Here is a 22,226-nt window from a genome sequence, read left to right on the forward strand (position 1 = left end):
GGTACGACATAATATCTAAGAATAAGGGGATCTGGCCGGTGATAAAGCGGGCTATATAATGCTGTTTGAATTCTCCAAAGTCAAAGGCTGCAAGCCGGGGTTGCATTGCGTTAGAGGGCCTGCTGTGCTAGTGGAAAACAGGCTGAGCTCAGCCTGGGAGGAAGGGGAAGGCTTTTGCATTCTGGCCCTTGATGGGTTTATGCCTACAGAGGTCACTCTTCCAATGCAGAAGAGCCCGAGCCCGCTGCTGCTTCCTCGCCTCTGCCAGCTCCAACCTGCTTTCCCCTTTTTTTTTTTTTTCTTCAGCTTACCTTGGTAGCTTTTTATTAGCCATCAGAGAAATGAAAGTATCCCAGCAGCTGAACTCAACCCATCTTACGGAGCCCGGGGATATGCTTCCTTTATCAAATACAAATTGTGTTTCCATTTGGCTAATTCTAAACTATTTGATTAAAAAAAAAAAAAAGTTGGGATGTTGCTAATGGTAGATCTGATGATAATATCTAATTACTTTTTCAACTTAAATGCATGCACGCTTAAAAATAGGTTGCGTTGTTGATGTAATTGGGTTTTCTTGAGTGATTCATTGAGGCTTAATCACCACAGTGAAGAAGTACACTATTAAAATTAGTCTTTTCAATTGCTGGGGCTAGTGATTTATAGGGCACTTGGAGGCCCGTCGTTTGGGGAAGCTTAGAAATACATTGCTGATACTGCTGCCGGTGAGACAGCTCCACTTCTCAGAGTAGGATTTCTTACTAATTCTTGTCACAATTGTTTGCCTGAAGGATAGGGAATAATTTCTCCTTAGATGAGGTTGTCCTCACTCTGGATTCAGGCTGGGTGTTAGCCTGAGAAGCAAGCTGCTGAAGGGATTTTGGCGTAGCATAATAATAAAGCTCCTTTCTAGGTTTGAAATAATAACTGTCTTTGGTGCTGGTTAATTTATTCAGGGAAGCTGTGCATTTAACTCTATTGGAAGCCTCAGCACATAAATCTGCTGAACAGGTAGGCAATTAAATGCTGGGAGAAGTTGTTAGGTTAATATAAAGTATGAAATAATAAATTTCAGGTTAAGGTGAATGTATAAACTGAATTGGTTTTGCACTGAAGTCTAGAGGTTATAATTTCTAGCAGGTGGCTAGGTGGAGAGCACACAGTTGCTATCTGAACACAGAGCTCCCTTCCCTGTTGCCCCTTCTCTCCCTTTTTAGGGATCTGCTTTTATTGCCTTGATGATACTGCAAGATGTGACACATGAAATAATTACACCTGTGACTTTATTGCTTGGGAGATTAAGCATTATTGTTGCAGATGGTTCTGGTAGACTTTACAGACTTCTCATTTGAAGAACCTTATATCTCATGATCTTGAAAGCATAGAGAAAAACTACTCTGTGGACCTAACTCCTGTTGACACTTTTTAATGGGGGACTTTCCGCTTGTGCTGTTTCTGCCAAGACAAACAATGTATATAGATAGCATGGATTACCTCAGTTTCACCTCACAGGGATCAGGCACCGCCTCTGACACACAGGACAGCACGTAGTGTTACAGGGTGCCTTTTAGGCAAAAGGTAGAGATATCTCATTCAAAATAACATTCCTTAAGTGTGGCAGTTCCTGAGTGCTATAGGCCCATGAGCAAAGCAGTTCATTCTCCTTAGTGGCATGTGGAAGGTAATCCTCACAAGTGGTGCCTTTGACATTGATGAAGTTAGACGATATAGCTGTTTTTCTCTCCCTCTGATAACCAGTTATAGATGGGATATTTCACAGCCTGCCTCTGAATGAATGCTAACATATCAGAAACTGATAAAATAAACTACAATTGATGACCCTGTTAAACGTTCTATTCAGTAGCATATAGACTAGTCTGCTTCTCATTGTATCTGAAATTCTTAGTTTTGTAGGTAAACAAATGCACATTCACTACCGATTGAATAGCCCCTTGAACTATGCTCTGCAGTTTGCATCTGGGTTAATCTTGTCGGTTTTAATACAGAGAAGGGAAAAAAAGGAGAAAGCACCAGGGGTGGAATTGTTAGTGCTTTCACATCCACATTCCTCACATTTTGTCAGGATGACAAACTGTAGGTAATGGACAGCCGTTGTTTCACAGGACAGGCGAGCCAGCCAGAGCACAAAGAGCTTGCTAAAACGATATCTCACAACGTGTTTGGGAGCCTCTCACTGAGACAAGAATTTATTTGTAAGTCCTGTGTTATGGGACCACACTTTCTAACCTCAGCAATTACGGCTCCAAGCTGAAGAAACAGGAGTGGAAGGGTAAAGTGATTTAAACACATGCTCCTAAACTGTACCCAAAACATAGCTGTTGACACTTGGCATGCTAACACAAGGAGCAAGTGGTGGCTTCTAGTCCATTTGATATCTCTGGCATTTGTAGCCAGGTCTCCGAAGCACAAGTGAATTAGCAACATGAATTCAGAACAAACTGAAGGCCAAATTCCTCAGCTGGTTATTTGCCCCAGCCTTTTATATGTGGAGTATAATTGCTATATTATTTATAGTAATTATCTTAAAGTGTGTTATCTGTAAGCTGTGCTACGTTATTTCACTTTGTTTAATGAAGTAATTGCCTTTAGAAAGGCAGTGGCTAAAAGTCAAGCTAGAATCACTGAAGTTTTCCCTCTTCCCACACACAGGAATGCCTCCCTCCTTTCCTTTTTCCTTTTTTCTTTTTAATCTTCTCATCCCTGTTTTATTGTAAGGAGATCACATTGCTTTAGATGTGACACTCAGCATCGTCTCAAATTCGGCCAAGGACCTGAGGTGACTGCTGTGACATGCCGGCACAGACAGACCTGTCTGCCCTGTGCAGCAGCCAGGGCCTGGGTTGTGCTCTGGGGGCTTTTTCTTCTCTTCTTTTTTTGGAGGACCTGGTCTTTATGTGTTGTGCAAACCTGCAGTACTTGAAACTGCTTGTTGCAAATGAGAAGAAAGTGTTCTTCTGAGGAAAAAATAGTGATTAAAATGTTATTCATGTGTGCCTAATGTCTGCCTGTCTTGGCTGCTGACATAAAGAAACCTGTTTTTCTGGTCATTTATCATACATCTACATAGATTTGCTTATGAGCTCATTCTTTGTGAGGCGTTGTGGAAACTTAAATAGGAATGTTAAACTGCTTCAAATATTTTGATTAAAATATGCAGTGCCATAGAACATAGACTTTTAACCAGACCACTGCTGTCTTGAGCAAGGGAAGGTTTTTCGCGGGGGGGCAGAGAGGGAGCAGCAAGGGAGAAGAGTTTTGAGGGGGGAGTTTCATGAAAGGCAGAGGCAGGGAGGATGGCAAATGGACAGTGTTAGAAGAGCTTGGAAAAACTCCTGTGGCTTCATTGTCTCCTTAAAGCCAGAGAACACAAAGACAAACGCAGTTCAGTCTTTCTCCCATGATGGAAAATGTAAACCGTTGACACAGCTCCCATGTTTAACTTGTTTAATTCTCATTTTAAATTCAGTACTATACCAGCCGTGTGAACTCTGAAGATTTCTTTAGTAATCCATTTTGTAGTTCCGAATCAAAAACAAAGTGAAAAGGTCTGACACAATTTGCTTTTATTTTTAGGCAAATCAACCCTGGTCATAGTTAATAAGGGGATTACAACCCAGACTAGGTCTTTACAGATGTAATGTAAATCAAGGGCAGAGTATAAAGAAACTGATCCCTTTTGATTGAAGTATGGTAAAAAGGCATAGAGAAACTAGCAGCAGTAATCTGATTGTATGGCAATAAAACCACCATTTTCTGTCTTTCAGATAAAAATAATGTGGTAAATCCATGCAGTTCATAAGATGTAAAGGCAGATAAAGGGTGATGCCATGGCAACATATAGATTAGCTTTATGTTAGAAATGACACGTCTCTGAAAGGGGTGTTATAAACTAAGGACCTTGCTCCAGGCTGTAAGGTATTATGTGAGAACCGCACAAAACTTGGGGGCCGGGATTAGGAAGTATGAAAGGCCTACTTGTGGCCTGGGATGGTTAAAGCAGCAAAGAAAAGCTGCTCAGTTCTTGCTCATTGGTGGCGTATAATATGGTAAAGATAGATTTCATTTACTGCTTTCGGCCGAGGTGGGGGCCGATTAAAACTTGAGATGGCTGCAATTGTTGGGTGGGGAAGATTTTCCTTTTTTTTAACTCCTGCCCTAGCAGCAGCCCTTCCGAAGAATTAGCTTCGCTTGGGGTTTGTTGCCTTAATCTATTTTGGCTTGGGGCAGGAGCATGCTGGCAAGGAACAGAAAGCTGAGGGGATAGGTAGGACTGGGGTTATATGGAAGGAAAACACAGAGCTTTTGATTTCAGCTGTGTTTCAGGCTGTGGTCTCTGTCTCACACTCTATGGGAGCAGCCAAAGATAAACACACTGCATTGTCTGTGCCTTGGCCAGGTGATGCTTCAGCATCTCGTTTCCCATCCTGCAAAAATACAAAGGGAAAAGAACCCCCAGAAGCAAACCAGCATCCATTCCTGTTTACCAATAAAGCTGCAGATAACAAAATTGATTTGGCTTAGTCTTGAGGTGTGGTTAGTTATTTCCGAAAGGCAGGCTGAAATCTAGAAATGAAGGAGATAAGCATCTGCCTACTCCCCCATCCCCAGCTGAAAATCACTGGGATAAGTTTGCTGTTTGCCCCTCGAGTTCAGCCAGCAGACAATTTAGCCGTTGTTCTGTCATTTATTTTAAGCGATCTGCAGCTGTAAAGGTAGTAAAACACCTTCTTAGTGCAACTACTTGGGTTTTTATTTTCCTTACCTTTTCTCTTACATAGCGTTCTAACAGTTAAGACTTGATTTTCTACCCAACTGACAACCGTAACCACCCACAACTTATAAGTCAGCATTACATTGCAAATCAGGGGCACGATTCAAATGAGGAATATTTACTTTATTGCGTGCTCATTTGTCTGCTGGGGGGGGGGGGGGGGGAGGAAAGCACTCTGCATTTGTTAGGCAGAGTCTAGACAAGGGGAAAAAACACTGAAGCCTACAGTAACAGTTGTGTCTTTCTTTACTGGGAATGCGCTTGGGATGAGCTCGGCAAAATGGAATTCATGCTCTTCGTTTGGCAGTGGTGGGGACACTGTTAAAATTTTTGGTTGGTTGATTTTTGGTGGGTGGTTTTTTGTGTTTTTTTTTTTTTTAATATATATAAATATACACGTATATATATAAATATGTTAATTACATGCTTGAATTTTATCATTCTTATCCTACCCCATAGTAAGCTGAAAGCTTGACAATTCTGAGAAGGGAACTCCAAGCCCAAAACTGTCAAGCTGCTGATGCTGATGGGATTTAACAGATGAAAAATAAACAAGTGCATATAGGGAGCTGAACAGATTGTCAGAGTATACTGGCCTGAAGTGCTCAGATAGGTTTCCTCTCCTGCAGCTTAACCTTCACAAATCTATATCAAAAGATCCAATTCATTTGCTGAAATTCTCCAAAGCGCGGGGGCACCCTCATCTAATTTACAGGCCGGTCACATCCAAGCACCTTGCATTCTGCATTTGACAATGATTGTTAATGGGCCATTCAACTAAAGTATTTGCTTGTTAACAGGGAACAGAGCATGATAAATGTCCAGCAAGCTTGCGGCCTCCTTCAGCTTTTCAAATGCAGACTGGTGCATATTTATGGCAGGCAAATGACAAAGGGAGAAGCTGAATTGCTCTGGCCTTGTGCTTTCTGCTCGAACAAGGGTTAAAGTAATTAAAGAAATAATGCAAAAACCGATGTCCTTTGTTTGCCCACCATTATCCAACATTTAGCTTTCGAACCTGCCTGTCATGTCACATTTCAGGAACGTTCGCGAGGAGGCTCGATAGGTTTGGTGTGGGGCAAGGGAAAGAGCCGGTGGTTCTTTTCTGACTACCCCCTCCCAGCAGGTGCCCCTCTGTCTCCCTGAAGTACTGCTCCCCGACCTACACCAGCCCAAAGTTGTGCTTAGAACACAGGGGGTTTGCACTTCTGTTGCATAATTGGGGGAACACTCCCCCAAAACCACCCAACACCAAACAGTGGAGAGGCTTTGGGAAAACAAGCACATCACCTGCTTCTGGAAGCCAAGTATGGAAACAGCATGGCAGAACAGAAAGCAGCTTTTCAGTTGCTTGTCCTCCCCCCCAAGGACAGAGGGATCTAAAAAACTGAAACTAGGAAGGATACACAACAGGAATTCCCTGAGTTAGAAGTGTCTTCGGTGTCATTTTCAATTGTTTTTTTTTTTTTTTTTTTTTTGTGGTTATAAATTCAGTTGTTTAGTCTTAGCCAGATTTTCAGAAGTCTTCTAACAGCCTTCAGTGCAGAATTACAACAGGTAATTCTAAATTCCATGTTTGAAAATGGCACTTACTATTTTGTATTTCTAGTTGCAAGTAGATAAATGTGTTCAGGGCTTCTGTCTAGCTGCTGTTCAACTCCCATGAAAATACCTCCAGTGATTTCAGTATTACATTAGCCCTCAAGGGGTTTACATTATAAATGTTATTTTTCATTATAGGCAAAATTTACATTTTCTTATAATGAGCAAAATTTATCATTATCCAAGAAAGAGAACATCCAGATTATTTTTCTTTTTTTTTTTTTCCTTTTTTTCCGTTGTTAACTGTGCAGAGAACTTTCCTTTGATGCGATTATATACATTGTCAAAAGACAGCAAATAAGGGCAGGACCTCTATCTTTTTTGGCAATCCTGTCCAGCCAACACCCAGTGTTTATTGCGGTATCAGCATGGTAATTATAATGCAGCTGATTTAAACTTTGATGTAATAGTCTATGCTTTTTTCTGGTTTTAAATTTAGGTTCCAAGCCAAAGAAGATAAAGGCTGGTAGAGGATTATGTTGCTAGGTGAATCATTCTCGATGTATGGCATATGTATAAGATGGTGTTCTTTTTAAATGTCTCATGGTTGATGGCTGAAATAGGATTTACAAAACTTTACTTAGTAGGATTCAGATCTGTGTATGCTTTAAAACATAATCAAGTTTTACACATGTCAACAGAAAATGAGAAATTCTGTGGTTTGCCTTACACCAATAGGTTTGATGGTGGAATGATACCTTAGGCTGAAAAATCTGTGATGCTGCAAACTACTTCTCACCATTTTGTTAGTTTTTGTTTGAAAAGTGCATTCACTTAGGTACCCAAAGGAAAGAACAGCAGTGGGAAAGGTGAACAATGCACTATAAAGGACAGTGCATGTTAAAGCCAATAAGAGGAGTTTAAAAATTATTGTTAATATTTTTGTTATTATTAGTTAAAGCCCAGTCACAGTTGAATGCTATTTTATTTTGGATTGGGAGTTCTGCCAGACTCCAGCCTGTCAAAGCTAAGAAGGCTCAAATCAAATCCAGGCCTATTTCTGCAGCATACGGGAATCCTGGCTCCTTGCCTGTGGATTCATTCAGGAAGACCCATCTGGCTTTTGATGTTCTGCAAGTTTGAAGCAGTTTGTTTAAGGAACCTATGCAGTGAGCGCTGGTGAATGCACACATAACTGCACTTCTGACTCTTCAACTGGTGCATAGTTTCACATTTTCATTTTGTGCTGGTGCTTGCCATCTGCTTACCTACTGCCTGAGCAGCAGTTGGTTTCTATACCTGACTGGATAAAAGTGTAAATTTTGAGTTGGAACATCTTGGCTCCTTTTGAGGATTTGCAGTCCCATAGCATTCACTGTCCACACTTCAGTTGCTTTCTTCATGTTTAATTAATTTCAGTTTAGTTCAGAAGCTGTCTAGCTTAATCACTGCACAACATTTGACCTTTAGGTTTTTTGGGGGTTTCTTTTTCCAAGGTATTTCCAAGCAATATAGATTAATTGAACAGGGAAGGTTATGTTGGCAGACAAGATTACTAGTCTGTGTGATAAATATTTTAGAAGATACATTTTTTAGTGGTAATTGTTCCTTCTATCAAACAGTTTTCAGGCACTTTCTGAAGAAAAAAGCTGAATAATCTTAATACATTTATTGCTTATTGTGGTTTTTTCCATTCTGTGGATCTATGTGTGACAAGACAAGCAAGGCTGCACTGTGCTCCTAGGGCCTGACTCAGGAAACTGTCCTTACTTGGAAAAATTCATGTTGAGCATGTGCTGAATGCTGAATATTTTTGCTGAAGTGGAATGGATTTAAGCATGAACTGTCTTGAACCAAGGCCAGAGTGAAAAGGCTTTTTGGGGTTGGACAAATACAGAGCTCTCTGAAGCTTCATTATGCATTTATATATATATATATATATATATATATATATATATATATATATATATATATAAGAGAATTATGTCAGAACCTACAGCCCTGTCTGCCTTTGTAAAGTCTTAATTTTCATGTAGCTCGCCAGTAGCCAGTGTATCCATTCAGGTGGTGATCCCTTGCATTGGCTGGGATAGCTCAAGCATGTCCTGGAGGTTTGACTGCACCAGTAGCTCTGCTGGAGCTGAGTTTTCTGTGATTTTGCTTGCAGTTCAGTGTAATGTCAACAGCACATTTCCACTGGTGACCTACAGCTGAGAGCAACCCGTCTGTTCCCAAGAGCCCAAGTTACCCTTCTGAGAGACAGCTCAGTTTGCAGCGGGTGCACAGGCTGAACCTCCTTACGGTAGTCTGAACAAAATGCCAGTATCTCACAGACACTGGGCAGCAGGTTAAAATCAAGTGTCTGGAGCTCCAGTGGGGTAAAATTGTGTGGCTGGAGCACCAGCTGTTCACAGCCATCTGCTGTACCTGTCTGATTGACTCTTCTGCCCAGGGTAGGGATGTCTGATCTAGCGCTGAATGTACTTCTGGACCTTTACAGGAGGATTTTAAACTATTCGAGTGTCAGTTTAGTTTAATTTGAGAGGTTCAGACCTGAAGTGGGCCAGAAGCTGGTTCTTGATTGGACAGATACTGCTACTGCTTTGGAGGTGGTAGCAGCCACCAAATTTTATTGTGCTTCTGCGGGTCGGTCAAACTTTGGAAAAGTTGGTACTTAACGTGAAAAAGTAGGATCTCTGCTCTTGCAGGTGGCTGAATCTTGTGTTTAATGTGAGATGCAGGTGCAGACTGATTGTAGATCTCCCAGTTTCTCTCACCCAAACCCCATCATTTGAATACAAAGAGGAAAAGGATGCAGTATAGGAGTGATAGAGGGTTCTAACTGGATCCTGAAACCTTCGCGTAACAATGATTTGCCAAAATAGGTTTGGTTTGCCTTATAGTGCTGTTACTGCTTTGGCATAACTTTCCCTAAAAGTGGTGAGTTAACAACTTGTTCTACTTCCAGTGTTTGCTTATACAATAAGTAAATGGTATGCAATACTACGTTTTCTAGCAACTGCAAAGCAGCTGACTTTTTTTTGTTTGAATTGAGATACAATCACCAATTATTAGTGTCTCATCAAGAAAGTCCCCACCCTCTTTTGTAGACTTTGCTTGGAGCATGTCTTGGAATAAGACTACGGGTGCAAACAAATTGAACTTAAGAGGAGGAAGACTGCAGACTTTGGTTGGTAGCCCTGTATTGTGGCTGACGTAAGATATTTGCTTTTGCAATAGGAATGGCAGGGAAGAGCACATGCAGTCTGGTTTTATTGTTTCTTTCTTGCGACTTACAGTGCCCTTTTTAAGAAGTAGTTATTTGGCAAATGCCAGCTGCTCTGTTAGCTTTCTAAAAGGGAAGACTTTAGTGACTTGTGTAAGAAGCACACATGATTTGGTTTGACTTTCTATTCTGTGCTAACTACTGCTCTGCATCTTTTCAATAAAGCACCATCTTTCTTGGGTTTGGCACACCCCGCCTCTGTGAGCACAAGTCAAGTAGAGCGCTGGTTTTGTGTTACGCTGAATTCATGGCAGATCTTTCTTTGGTTTTCATTTGTCTTTTTTTTCCAAAAATCCAAACCATATAAATACTTGATTATCTTTGCTGCAAGAGCAAAGAGCTACTTTAATATTCCCAGTAGCATATTTTGAACAACAATTCTTTAATTAAAACAACATTGGTCTCTTCCTGTATTTCATGGCTGGCAAATGAGAGAAAACACCAGTGTTAATATCAAAGGGAGTCAGTTTTCATTACAGTAATGGTTCAATTGTGCAATGCTGTAGGCAGTGAAATTTAATATTATTGTGACTTGTATTGTAATTGTAGGATGACAGAGGAAAATGGATTAAGTTTAAATATAAGTGTACACAGCAGCACATGGACTTTGTCAAATGGAAGCTGAGGTTTGGGGTCCTTCTCTGGCTCTGTCATAATGAATTAGTATTTTGTAAATAACTGGCCACTAGACTACAGATTTATTACCTCTTGTAGATATATGTGGACACACACAGACATACATGGATTCTGTGCTCACTGTAATTGCAGCATGGAGTTGCAGAACGGGTTTATGCCCGTAGGTTTGCAGGGTATTTGAATGTCTAGGCTTCTTGTCTTCACCTTTCATGAAAATATTCTTCCCTGCCAGTTGGTGAAGTGTTCTTCTGAAGGATACACCCATCCTTTCAGTTGAGGGATTGCTAACAAATGGGTGACCTCAGACTGGAAAGTCTTTTGTCATTCTTTTCTGCCTGATGAATAAAGCCAAATTCAAATTGCCGATGATCTTTGCTTTAGAAAATTGTGCTAGAGAGACAACTAGAGTGTTAATGAGCAATATCCCCTTCTTTCCCAGTTGCCCATATACATGCAGATGAAAATGGAAGACTGTAATTTAAACCATCCATTACTGATCTCTTCCCTGGAAGATTAGGGACAATGAAAGCTAGATGTTTCATTTGTTTACTGTGTAGGCAAGTGGAAGATGTCCCGAGAGCAATGCCTGATAGTCTACTAGTATGTAAACGTGATGCCCTGTCGTTTTACCCCAGATCTTTCAGTGTTTCTAAGAGGTATATTCATGTTGAAACCTGTTCTAATGTTAAAGTGCAAAAGGGGGCAGTAAAGTGCTATCCAAAAAATGTTTATTTTTGGCAGGTATCTTTTGTGGCAAAAGTTGCATTTCTCAATAAGTTTATAATCTCCTGCATTTAAAATAATGATGACATGAATATCCTGCATTTGAAAGACTTCTAAATGTGGCCAAAGCTTATTGTCAGGCATTGTGGGAACAGTGTTTGCTGTGTGCATTTCCACGTCCTGTCCTTTTAACTCAGTCCTGAAACATGCTACATATTTGGAAGGAATCAAAGGCTTTCCTCAGATATATTTAGGACATAGCTATACGAAGCACTTCTGAAAGAATTCCAAATTTGCTAATCATGTCTGGTTCTCATGTTGTGCGTTACCAGCACCACTTTTCTGGAAGAAGAAAAAGCAACAAAACCAATATGAAAGGAATGCTGAGGCTAGGGGTTTCAGTTTGAAGTACTAAAGTGTGTAGTGGTGGCATGGGTCAAGAGTTGGGCTCTCATCCAGACCCACATGCATCATTTGTCAAGAGGTAACTAGAAAGAGCAGCTAATCACAATGCACCTACTGAGTGTTTTCTCTTTCAGAGATTCCTCAGAATAAGCCATTTATACAGATTGGCTGCTACTCTTCACTGCAGCCACTTGCAGTTTTTAAACTCTGTGTAGAAAGCATGTTTCTGACGAAATGCAGTGAAAAGGAGAATGTGCCTCTGTGTGTTTCCATGGTTGTGCATGAGCGAGCGAGAGAGTGCAGTGATTTGAGGAGTGATTCCCTGTTTGCTGAAGCTCAGTAAGCCCAGTGCTGTTGGAGGGTTCATATTTCTGTAAATGCTGATGAAATGTTAATATAATACACTTTAAAATAGAAGACTGGTCATATCCATGCCCTTTTTTTGTTCTGGGTTTTTTTTTTTTTCCTCCTCTGAGTTAGAAGACTGTCCTGAAGCACATTAGCAGTTCTTTTGTGGTAACCGGAATTGATTTAGTAAATGGATCAGAATTCTCTAGTGCTTTAAGTACTTTTAGCTGAGTGGTAATTGCTTTCTCCACAATAACACAAAAAGTTAATTGCTATTAATAGTGCTTTGTGTGGAGGTCATATATGAAAACTGAAAATAAAATCTGTATTTTTTTATAAAATATTCCTTTGTCAACTTTAGTAAAAAAATCGAATCATGCCTCTTTCCAGCGTTTCAAGCCTTGCCCATGTGGTAAATGTGCTAAGCCAGGCTGGATGCTGTTCTCCAAAAAGCCCAGATCTTGATTCCCATTCTGGAAAATAAGCCCGAACAGATAGGTGTTTGCTCTCAAGTTTTTTAAGGCAGGGGAAAACATGCTTCCCTTTTACATGAGGAAAAAACATGCATTAATTTTCAAACCCTGGATTTATGTTAGGGAGAGGGGTAAAGCCCAAGTTGGTCTGAAGGTTTTAGTTGTGTAAGTAGGGTTTTTGCTTTGTACTGCAAGTGAGAGCCAAGCAGCGAGGGAAGGGGCAGCTTTCCAGCGAAAGCTAAATCATCTCTTGCAGGCGGAGGTGGTGCCCAGTTGAAACCGATCTGCTGTCTTACAGCAGAACCATTCTGGCAGCTTCACGCAGGGGGATGAAGCCAGGATGCTGCCTCTGCTTCTTGGGGTGACATGGGGAAAGGGGGTTTGTGGTCACCCCGAGATGTCATGATCCCCTGGACAGGAATTGCAGTCAACTACCTCTGGTAGAGCCCAGGTTAGGGTTGTCCTGAAGTAGAGGCTGTGGCACCTTCTTTGGCTTATTTACTTTTCCCACGGAATGAGATCACATTCACAACCTTGTACATCACAGCTGTTAAGGTACCAGATTTTCTCTTAGAGAGAGTGTCTCCAATAAGATGTATTTGGTGCCGGGTTGCAGGTGACCTTCCATATGCATGAAAGGTGAAAAGGGTATGGTTTTTGCCAGGTACCATGTCTTAGCTGCAGGTTTTGTGCTCTCTCAAGTGCAAGGCATCTTTAGGCTTGTGGCAGGCCATAAGCAGAATGGAGAAGAAAAGTGACTGCCTGTATCTTTGCAACAGCAACACACGAAGTTATTTGTTGAAGGAAACTCATGACACATCTTTCTAGGAGAGCGGTTAGAGCATATTCTGCCATGTTTGAAGAGGGATGGTGTCTGTGGGTGTCCCTCTATACAGTGGAAGCGCTGTGCATTTAGGACTGTGATGTGATGGTACAATTTAATTGTAAAATCTCACAGGGCCATGAAAAAAAAGTGGTTTATTCTGAAAAACTATAGAAGTGTATGCACTTTCAGCCCATCCCTATTTTATGCCTACTAGAAATACTTTGTTGTATTTTAAATGCTTTCCTCTAGTATTTTGTAAAAGGTAGTGCAATGAATTAATATATGAAACAGGTAAAATTTCATACATGCCCCTTGTTCCCTGTCCACTTAAAATTTTTAGAAGACATAATCTGCAGAATCATTCTTGTGTAGGTTAAGATTTCCATTGTAAACAGTGCATTGTTTTGACCTACTGAAATCAATGGAAGTTTTGCAGCTGATTTCAATGAGAATAGGTCCAGGAAGAGGTACCGGGAGCGACCATCCATTTGCATGGCTACTTGAGACTCACTAAATGGTGGCACCACTACCATCTTGTGTCCAAGGTGGTGATTAAAACGAAATAAACACTTGACCATTCCCCTTCTCAGTGCTTTGCAAGCTGCAAGTAGTCTGAAAGAAGATGGGCTCTTTTGGAGGTGAGGAAGGGGGAGGACAGCGAGGTACCACAAACTCCCACCATGGAGCTTAGCTACGGTTTCAAGGGATTATTTCAAAGCATTTACGGGCTTGCAGCAAGTTTTATCACAGGGGAGTCCAGGCCCCCCAAAAGAGGTTCTTCCATTCCAATGGAAGTGAGAAATACAAGAGCTACAGCTTTAGCGACTTGTGTTATGGTACTTTATAATCTGGCTTTGTATAATGTGGTATTTACCACTAAAGATCTGAAGGGATGAATGTGAATATATTTGTTTATTTATTTGTGTTAATTCCTTTTAGTTTCTATCCTGCAAGTCTTATTAATGCCAGTAACTATTGCTTATATGAATAGTTTCATTAACTGCATGGAAAAATGGTATGTAGAAATAAAGGTCAGCAGATTAAACTTCTTAAATTTTATTTAAATTCAAAAATATCCCTATTTAGCATGTTCTATAAAACTTTGTTACAGTATTAAAATTATTTAATAATACTGCACTGGCAAAGAAAAGTAGCTTCCAAAACTCACTTAAAAGGATTTTAGTAATATAAAATGCTGTACTTTTGTTTTCAAAGTTTCGTTTACTCGTCTGTGTATAAAGCCTTGCTGTGTCACACGATGGTAATTTTTTGCAGAGACTTCTCTTAGGAGCAGACTTTTCTTTTTAACCAAACTCCATACCCATTTTCAGACAGACTCCACATTATTTTTTTTTTCTTCTTCTTCTTTTTGTGAAACTTGCTTTTCTTTTTGTTCCACAGCAGTTGCTGGTCCTCTTCACACTTAATCCATTCAGTCCTGTAAAATAAGTGCTTCTGCAAAAATGCATTTCAGGTTTACAGCTGGGTGCATACCTTGTTATCCACATGACGTGTCTGCATATAAAGTAGAATGCGACAGAAACTAATATGAAAGCTCTGTATGGAGCAGTGGACTCTTACAGAGAGCTCTGGTCTATGTTTCTGGGTTTCACTCAGTTCAAAGTTTTGGAAAGCAGTAAACTGGTTTTCGTCTTGTTCAGCAACCTGTGATTAGTCCACTGCTAGTTCAATGAACTCCTTAGGAGCTTTTCCTGGAACTTTTACTTGCTTTGCATTAAGCTGATAGGACTTATGCCTTCCTTAAATATTTCTCCTGTGGACAAAACAATACTCAAAATATGAACATTGTTACTTTCTCAAAAGCCAGATGATGAGTGCATATACGGTTTTATAACCATTCCTTTTAAACAGTAAGGACATGTATGTGGAATGCTATTCTGTATTCTGTTTCAGTTTGCCCTTGTACAAGTAACGGACTAGCATACTGTGTTAGTATTCATGACATTTCCTTAATAAAACTTTTCAATGAATAATTTTATAGTCAGGCTGGTAGTTAAACTTCATAAAGTGGGTAGGATTCCCCAACAGAAGGTTTCAGGCTGCATTGTAAGAAGCATCTTGATTGTTTGCATTTTTAGGGTTATTTTTGTTACATTAATTTAAAGCTAACTGCCTACACCAGTTAGTTCAGTTACGATATTAAAATGCAGTAATTTTGGCACTGTTTTCCCAGACTTACAACAAGTACTAACATGCTTTCTAAAATTGCATTCATTTTATAATTATCAGGATATAGTTAAAGCTAAGTCTGCATATGTATGTATATATTTAGTATGTGTGTAGATACCTAGTTTTGCAAGTTGGAAGAAGCATGACAACACATTTGTTACATCAGTCAATACTGATTATCAAAATCTCTAAGAATTTGTTTCTCTCAGAAATCTATCTGTTGATAATTTTACAGTTTCAGGAATGTCTGTAGTAAGGAATGGTAGCGTATTTTCAGAGTAAAAGAGTGCTGACAGATAAAGTTTGGGTTTTTTTTTTTTTTTAGAAATTACTATTATGAAATTAGGCAGGTTTGAGTGGTTATTATTAAGGAAAACTCCTTTATCGTTTAATAAGGTTGAATGTGCTGATTTCCTCTAAACAAAAAGTAGAATCTTAGGAATTTAGTTGGGAACTGTGCATAATACAAATTCTGGTTTTTATAAAATTTCAGAGTGAAATTTAACTTCTCTAGGACTTTGACCAGTAAGGCTACGTTAGCACCAGGAACTGCTGGGCCTTAAATTAAGTGTGGTACAGAGAATTATTATAACATTGGTGGTAGTGAGGGATGGACTACTCGGTTCCTATTTTCTGTTCATGTGTCATGTGACTTTTTGTCTAATATAATACTTTTAAGAAGGTTTTTGAACCCTGCATGTTGCTGTTATTTCATAAGCAAGCAGCATGACATGATAAGCAGCGTGGGAGGGATTCACTTCCATGGGCTTTGCACATGTGTCAAATGTCGCCCACAATACACCAATTTTGGGCTGACAGTAAAAATGCCATCTGTATCCAAAAGTGCCAGACATAAAGTGCATTAATTTCATTGTACAGCTTTTACTGTACTTTATGTACTTTTCTGTCCTTTCTCACACTAAGCACTAGGATTATTAATTGTGAGCAAGATTCTTTGAATGCTCTAATCTCACTGTATATGACTGCTGAGAAAAATGAGTTGGGAACTCCCTAAGCTTTTCTCCTAACTTTCTCTTAGGGCACAGGGGCCTATATTGGTATGTAGGTTTCCCAGTAAAGAACATTTAGAGTGGAAAAGCAGAAAGTTTGCTTTTTATAGAAAGCAATGTTTCCAGTGCTGTTGCTGCGCTGACTGCTTAAAGAGCATGTTACTGTCCCAGGCAGCACAGCCTTCTCAGGACCAGTCTCAGGATTCTGAAAACTCTTCCTCCATCTGTATTATATTTCTGTTTGTGTAAGAAAAAAGGTTTTTAATTAGTTGAAAGGGCGTTCCGATTTTTGATCAGACTTTTAAAGCCAGTTCATTATTTTTATAGATGCCATCCTGCAAACATGTTGTAAGTGTCGATGCTACCCCAGAATGCTTACGTACATGTATTTCAGTGCTTGCAGAAATAAAGATTCAGGATTAATCCTGAAATTTTTGTTAACCTCTGCCAAGGCTGGATGTTTGTTGTTTGTTTGTTTGTTTGGGTTTTTTTTCCAGATACAAGATTTTCAAAAATAAGATTGTGAAACAGTAGTTTTAATCCTCCTGGCATTTAATAAATAACTTCAGAAAATGCTTAGTACCCAGCAAATGGTTTATTTAAAGTCTTCATGAAAATATAGTAGCAAAAGTACTACACAGATGCAGTAATAATAATCATGCCTGCTACTAATCGGCCACTGTAAATTTTGTGGTTGAACTGGAATGCATGAGGTGAAACTTTTAAGTTCTCTCCATCCCTATTTGTGCTTTTTTGTTGTAAGGAAATAAGGCAAGTAAATTGGAAAAATATCTTTCTTGCAGAGGTCATGATCAAAAGTGCAAACTGTGGAAAAAATTTGAATACAATCAAGTTCTAAGATTAATCCTTTCATTTTCAGCCTTTTTTCTTTCCTAATCCAGTCAGCGTTAGATCTTGCCAGTTCAGAAACTCAAGTGGAAGGAGATACACCAAATTTAGTTCTAAAACTGCACAGACTTGGAGCCATAACAAGAATATTCCCCTGCCATAAAGTCTAATGAGTGTGTCGGTTTAAAGCTCTTCTAAAATGTAGTTTTAGCTGTCTGTTGGGGGTGGTTCTGTCCTCTACCTTTTATGGGGCAATTCCTGGCTACTTAACCAAGGCACACAAGTGTACTTCCTCTCTGGTAGCTGTTTCTGAGGGTTGCCTGGCACGCTGTCTCTCTGAACGCATCCTGTTTGTGCTCAAGAGTTTGCGTGTGGAATGTATGCTGCTGGGGAGTGTGTGCTGCTGGTGCTTCATTACACACGTACATACATACACAAAACCTAAAATTAGAATCAGCGTTTTTTGTTTTTCAGGGCAGCTTTTAGGTCATATTGATGATGACAGAGGTGCGTGTTTCTAACCTTATGAATTTTGTATTTATTATGCATGGAAATCTAAATTGATTTAACAAAAAAGATTTGGTCTCTGAATTCTCCTGTGTTTCGTATTACATATTCCCATTATGTGAAGAAGAATTATTGGCAAGAAGAAATATTTACAGCAGTGGGATTATACAGCAGCCAGCCTTTATCCTGTCATGCAGATGGGGGAATACAAGTAATTTTCATTTTTCTCGTACAACACTGATGTGGAAGAGCAAAGTAGAATGTGACTCTGTGGTCAAGATAAGGTGGTAAAGTCAGTCACAGGTGATAGAGGTTAGCTCAGAAGCTGTGTCCCTTTTCTTTTTCCTGGTCAGTCGATCACTGAGGAGAGCCTGAATCAGGATCCGTGCTGCTCCCTTGGGAATGTTTGCTGGCTGGGGTCTTCCTCCCACCATTTCCTTGGCATCCTTGCAGAGCTAGCCTCTCTGTCAGTCATCCCACACCAGGCCGGTGACTCGAAGAAGGATGCTTCCCTGCCTTTCCACCTTTCCCTTTGTTTCAGCATTTCAGATTTTGGGAGGTGGTAGTCACGGCCTTTTTTTGGCGCGTCCGAAAACTGGAGGAGGAGGTGCAGCTTCTCCTTGCCTCCATTGCTTCTCAGTTTGAACAGCCATGGCCAAGCCTAGCTTCTGTAGTCTGGAAATCACGTTGCATGGCACAAAAGAGTGCAGTGATTTATACATCAACAGCAGCTTTTCTTGCCATAACGTTTCATTGTTCTTCTCCCCTAAATCTGTAATTACATGTCTTCGTCCTGCTATGTGCTGCTTCACAACAAATGTAATTCTTACACAGGCTTTGTGAGTGAAAAAAGTCTTGCTCAATTAGCACAGATCATAAACTTGCATTGTGTGGGAGTAAGCAGTTTTAAATGATGAACTTGAAATTGGGGGTGTTGCATTGTCATTTTCACTAACTTAGTAAGTTCTGCCCTAGCACCTACTACATGCTGATGGGCTCCTTTAGCCAAGCCAGAGACTGGAGGTCACCAGTGCCTACAGCTTTGTTCTGGTTGGGCCTTAATGCTCTTAATTTAAAGTTTCCAGGAAGGCTGCCTGTGAATAAGCTAGATTTACTGCATGTGCTGTTTAAACGCTAGCAGTTGGAGAAGGGTGTTCATTAGGCAGCAGTTGTTTCAGTTGGTTTTTTTAGGCCGATTCTCCATTAAGGAAGATCTTTGAAAAGGCTGGCAGGCGGGAGAAAGAGGAAAGAAAGTCAGTCTTTTAGGTCTGTGCATTCGAGGACGTTGGCTGTAGTTCTAAAACATGCACTTCTTGGCCTTAATTGGAACAAATATATCTTACAGAGAAACAAACAAACCTGCTGTGGCTTTTGTCCTTGTGAGAACAAGGCTTCTTGTTTTGTGGATAAATCAATATTATAAGTAATTATTTATGTTTTTCTTTTGTGAAGAAGTGGTGAGGTTTGCCTGCTAATTAATACAAGTAGGGTAGATACAGTATCGAGTCTATCCCCAAACATTAAAGCCCACTGCCAGTTTGTATAAGAAGTCTTCAGCAGCAGTAAGGCAAAAGCACACTCATGTTCCACTTACAGCACAAGAAATAATGATGGTAGTGGTAGAGCTGGAGAGAAGAAATTGTAGTGTAGCAGTCACGCTGTCTTGGAAAAGTGTTTTATCAGAAGCGTGTGGGATCCTTGGGTCAGGTAGATCTCTGTCTACCCAAGGTCTGTAAGCATGATCCTCGTGAGTGACTGACGTTCCTTTGTTTTCCACTGGCAATATCAATCAGTATCTGAATATGTTGTTAAATTTTAATGTCTTAAGTTGTTTCCCTTCCCACATGGCTGCTTAGGGGGTTTGAAAAAATTATTCTCGTCATCCTCCCATGTCCAAAATTAGCAAAGTATGTGCAAGAATAGTAGAAATGTTACCAAAGCTGAAAAACAGGATTGTAGCTAGTACAACACCAGATGTTGTACTAGCTGCTGTAAATGGCCAAATGTGGAAGAAATAGCAATGCCTGCCAGAGACATAAAACCTAATAGAGTTCCCAAAACTGGGATAAGGATTAGAAGACTTAATCCATCTGTAATTTCCAAGATCTAGATAAACATCTTGTTGATACTAAGTTGAGTCAGGCCCAGATTATTAAGATCTGGTTTGCTAAGTCATTTTGGTTTTGGAAACTGTGTATTTGTTCTTTTCTGTCCACTGCAATTGCTACTGTTCTGGATGCGGTCTTATCAAGTGTCTCACATTTTCCCTTTTTCTCTTCCACCCTCCCTCCCTTTTTTTTTTTCTTTTTGTCCCTGTGTTTCCACCTCCTCCCCTCCTTCCCATATCTTTCCCGCCTCCCTCCCATATCCTTCCCCCCCTTTTTTTTTCCTGTTTCAGATTCCTTCCTGGACAAGGATTGGTACTATATCCACAGATAGGAGACAAACTGGATATTATATGCCCAAAGGTGGACTCTAAAACAGTTGGCCAGTATGAATATTATAAGGTCTACATGGTTGATAAGGACCAAGCAGATAGCTGTGCTATTAAAAAGGACAATACACCTCTACTCAACTGTGCCAAGCCAGATCAAGATGTTAAGTTTACCATCAAGTTTCAAGAGTTCAGTCCTAATCTCTGGGGCCTGGAATTTCAGAAGAACAAAGATTATTACGTCATATGTAAGTTCAAAATTTCAGTTGTTGATTCCTTTAAATATAATTGTTCTTTTGTGTGTTGTCTTGTACATTACAAGCATACTAAAAAGAATGTGAATGGGTTTGTTTGGGCTTTTTTTTTTTTTATTTGAAAATATTTTGTCAGCATATTTTTGACATTATTCCTGACTTCCATGGGGCCTCTGTCTCTTTTTAGCTTGGTTTGTGTAAACCAAGTTAGATTGTACTTCTGTGCCTGCAAAGGCTTCTCCTGTGCATGTATTGTGTCCTGTATTGACATTGAAAGTTGTGTGCAGCTAAGCTGTGATGTGTTTCCTGCGCACAGCTCTGGTGATGAGCCATGCTATTGGCCTTACACTCGAATGCTCTTACACCCGGAGCAGGATTAGGGTGGCCTGGACATTCTGAGCTGAGGCATCTTATGTGAGATGGCTGGCCATTACTCTTAAGTGATCCAGGGATTCTAACAGGAAACACCTTTGGTCACTTTGGCGTCAGCTTTGGCCATGTAACTTCCCCACAAGGGTTACTGGTGGGTTCTAGTTGAGCATGACTAGCTACAGTCCATACCTGCCATGTCCGTATAATAGCTAGGAAGGTTCTTGGACAAAGCCTAGATTAGCATGATCTTGAATTTCCTCCATTTTCATGGGTCTGGCCTTGTAAAAAGAACACAGTGTGACACAGGCGTGTGTCCAGCAAGTTAAACTTTGTGTGAGTTTTAATCTGATCAGAGATTTACAGCTGAAAACAAGTCTGGAGGTAACCACTGTGTTTAGTGATTCAAATTACTTACGATGTTTAAAGTTAATGATGTGAATCAGGAGTAAGCATAAGCTGAGACCTCAGCAGTACAACAATGATTTACGTTAGTTTAGGTTTTGTCATTATAATATTAAATGAGCCTGCGGGTCTCATTTAGCTCCATGGGGACTTCTGAAGTCTTGACCAAGGATCACTGGCTAGCAGGAGATGGACAAATTCACTGCACTGCCTTTTCTGCAGTTACGAAGAAGTAGGATCCTGGTGTATCTTACTTCATGGAACCACAGAATAGTTTTGAGTTGGAAGGGACTTTTAAAGGTCATCTAGTTCCAACCCCCCCTGAAATAAGCAGAGACATCTTCAACTAGATCAGGTTGCTCAGAGCAAGGTCCAACCTGACCTTGAACACTGCCAGGGATGGTGCAACTACCACCTTTCTGGGCAACCTGTTGTAGTGTTTTCCCACCCTCATTGTAAATAACTTCTTCCTTATATCTAGTCTAAATCTGCCCTCTTTTAGTTTAAAAACATTACTCCTTGTCCTGTCACAACAGACTCTGCTAAAAAGTTTGTCCCCGAGCGCATTTCTATCACCTCCTTGAAAATTGGAGGGCTGATAATTATCTTATGTAATGTCTGCCACTCTAAATATTTCTTAACTTCTCAGTTAAAAATAATGGTAATTTTACAAGTGCTCTGAGCAAGTACTTTTAAAATGGAAATGGAAATGCATTTAATATAAATTAATGCTCACTTTGCAGTTATATGCATAGTGGTACACAGACACACTGTGTATAAAACAAGTTGTATGTCACAGAAACTAAGAATTCACTGCATTAAATATTAAATACAGACTAGCAGTTGTGAGAGAAAAAAAACACCATTTTTTTTGTTTTTAAGGTTTGACAAATAGATCGCTTAATATAGGCACTTTCTGTTCTGTCAAGGGGTATATTGAAACCTGATCCCACTTACACAGCATTTAGCTTTGACAAAATTCCCACTGAAATCCAGTGAGATTTACCAGGGTAAAAACTGCAAGATTAGATGGTGAGAAATAGTCTGTAATTCCAGTGAAAATGTGTAGCATAAAAATGACCATGCTCAAATAGTTGCCTTTAATAATTAAATGTGTTCAGTATTGAGTGCTGCTTTTAAAAACATTCACAGCAGACCAGCTGTAGAGGAACAAATGGCG

The 22,226-nt window shown here is 40.0% G+C and overlaps 1 protein-coding gene across 1 annotated transcript in view; it reads left to right on the forward strand.

The window, feature by feature from the left end:
- Window positions 1-22,226, forward strand: part of EFNB2 (ephrin B2) — a 45,680-nt gene that overhangs the window by 2,647 nt on the left and 20,807 nt on the right. Inside the window, exon 2 of the mRNA XM_065677953.1 lies at window positions 19,983-20,266. Within this exon, the coding sequence (XP_065534025.1) occupies window positions 19,983-20,266 (284 nt within the window). The remainder of the gene's footprint in view (window positions 1-19,982; window positions 20,267-22,226) is intronic.

Source organism: Lathamus discolor, chromosome 4, assembly GCF_037157495.1.
Source record: "Lathamus discolor isolate bLatDis1 chromosome 4, bLatDis1.hap1, whole genome shotgun sequence".
In the NCBI taxonomy this organism is placed as follows: domain Eukaryota; kingdom Metazoa; phylum Chordata; class Aves; order Psittaciformes; family Psittacidae; genus Lathamus; species Lathamus discolor.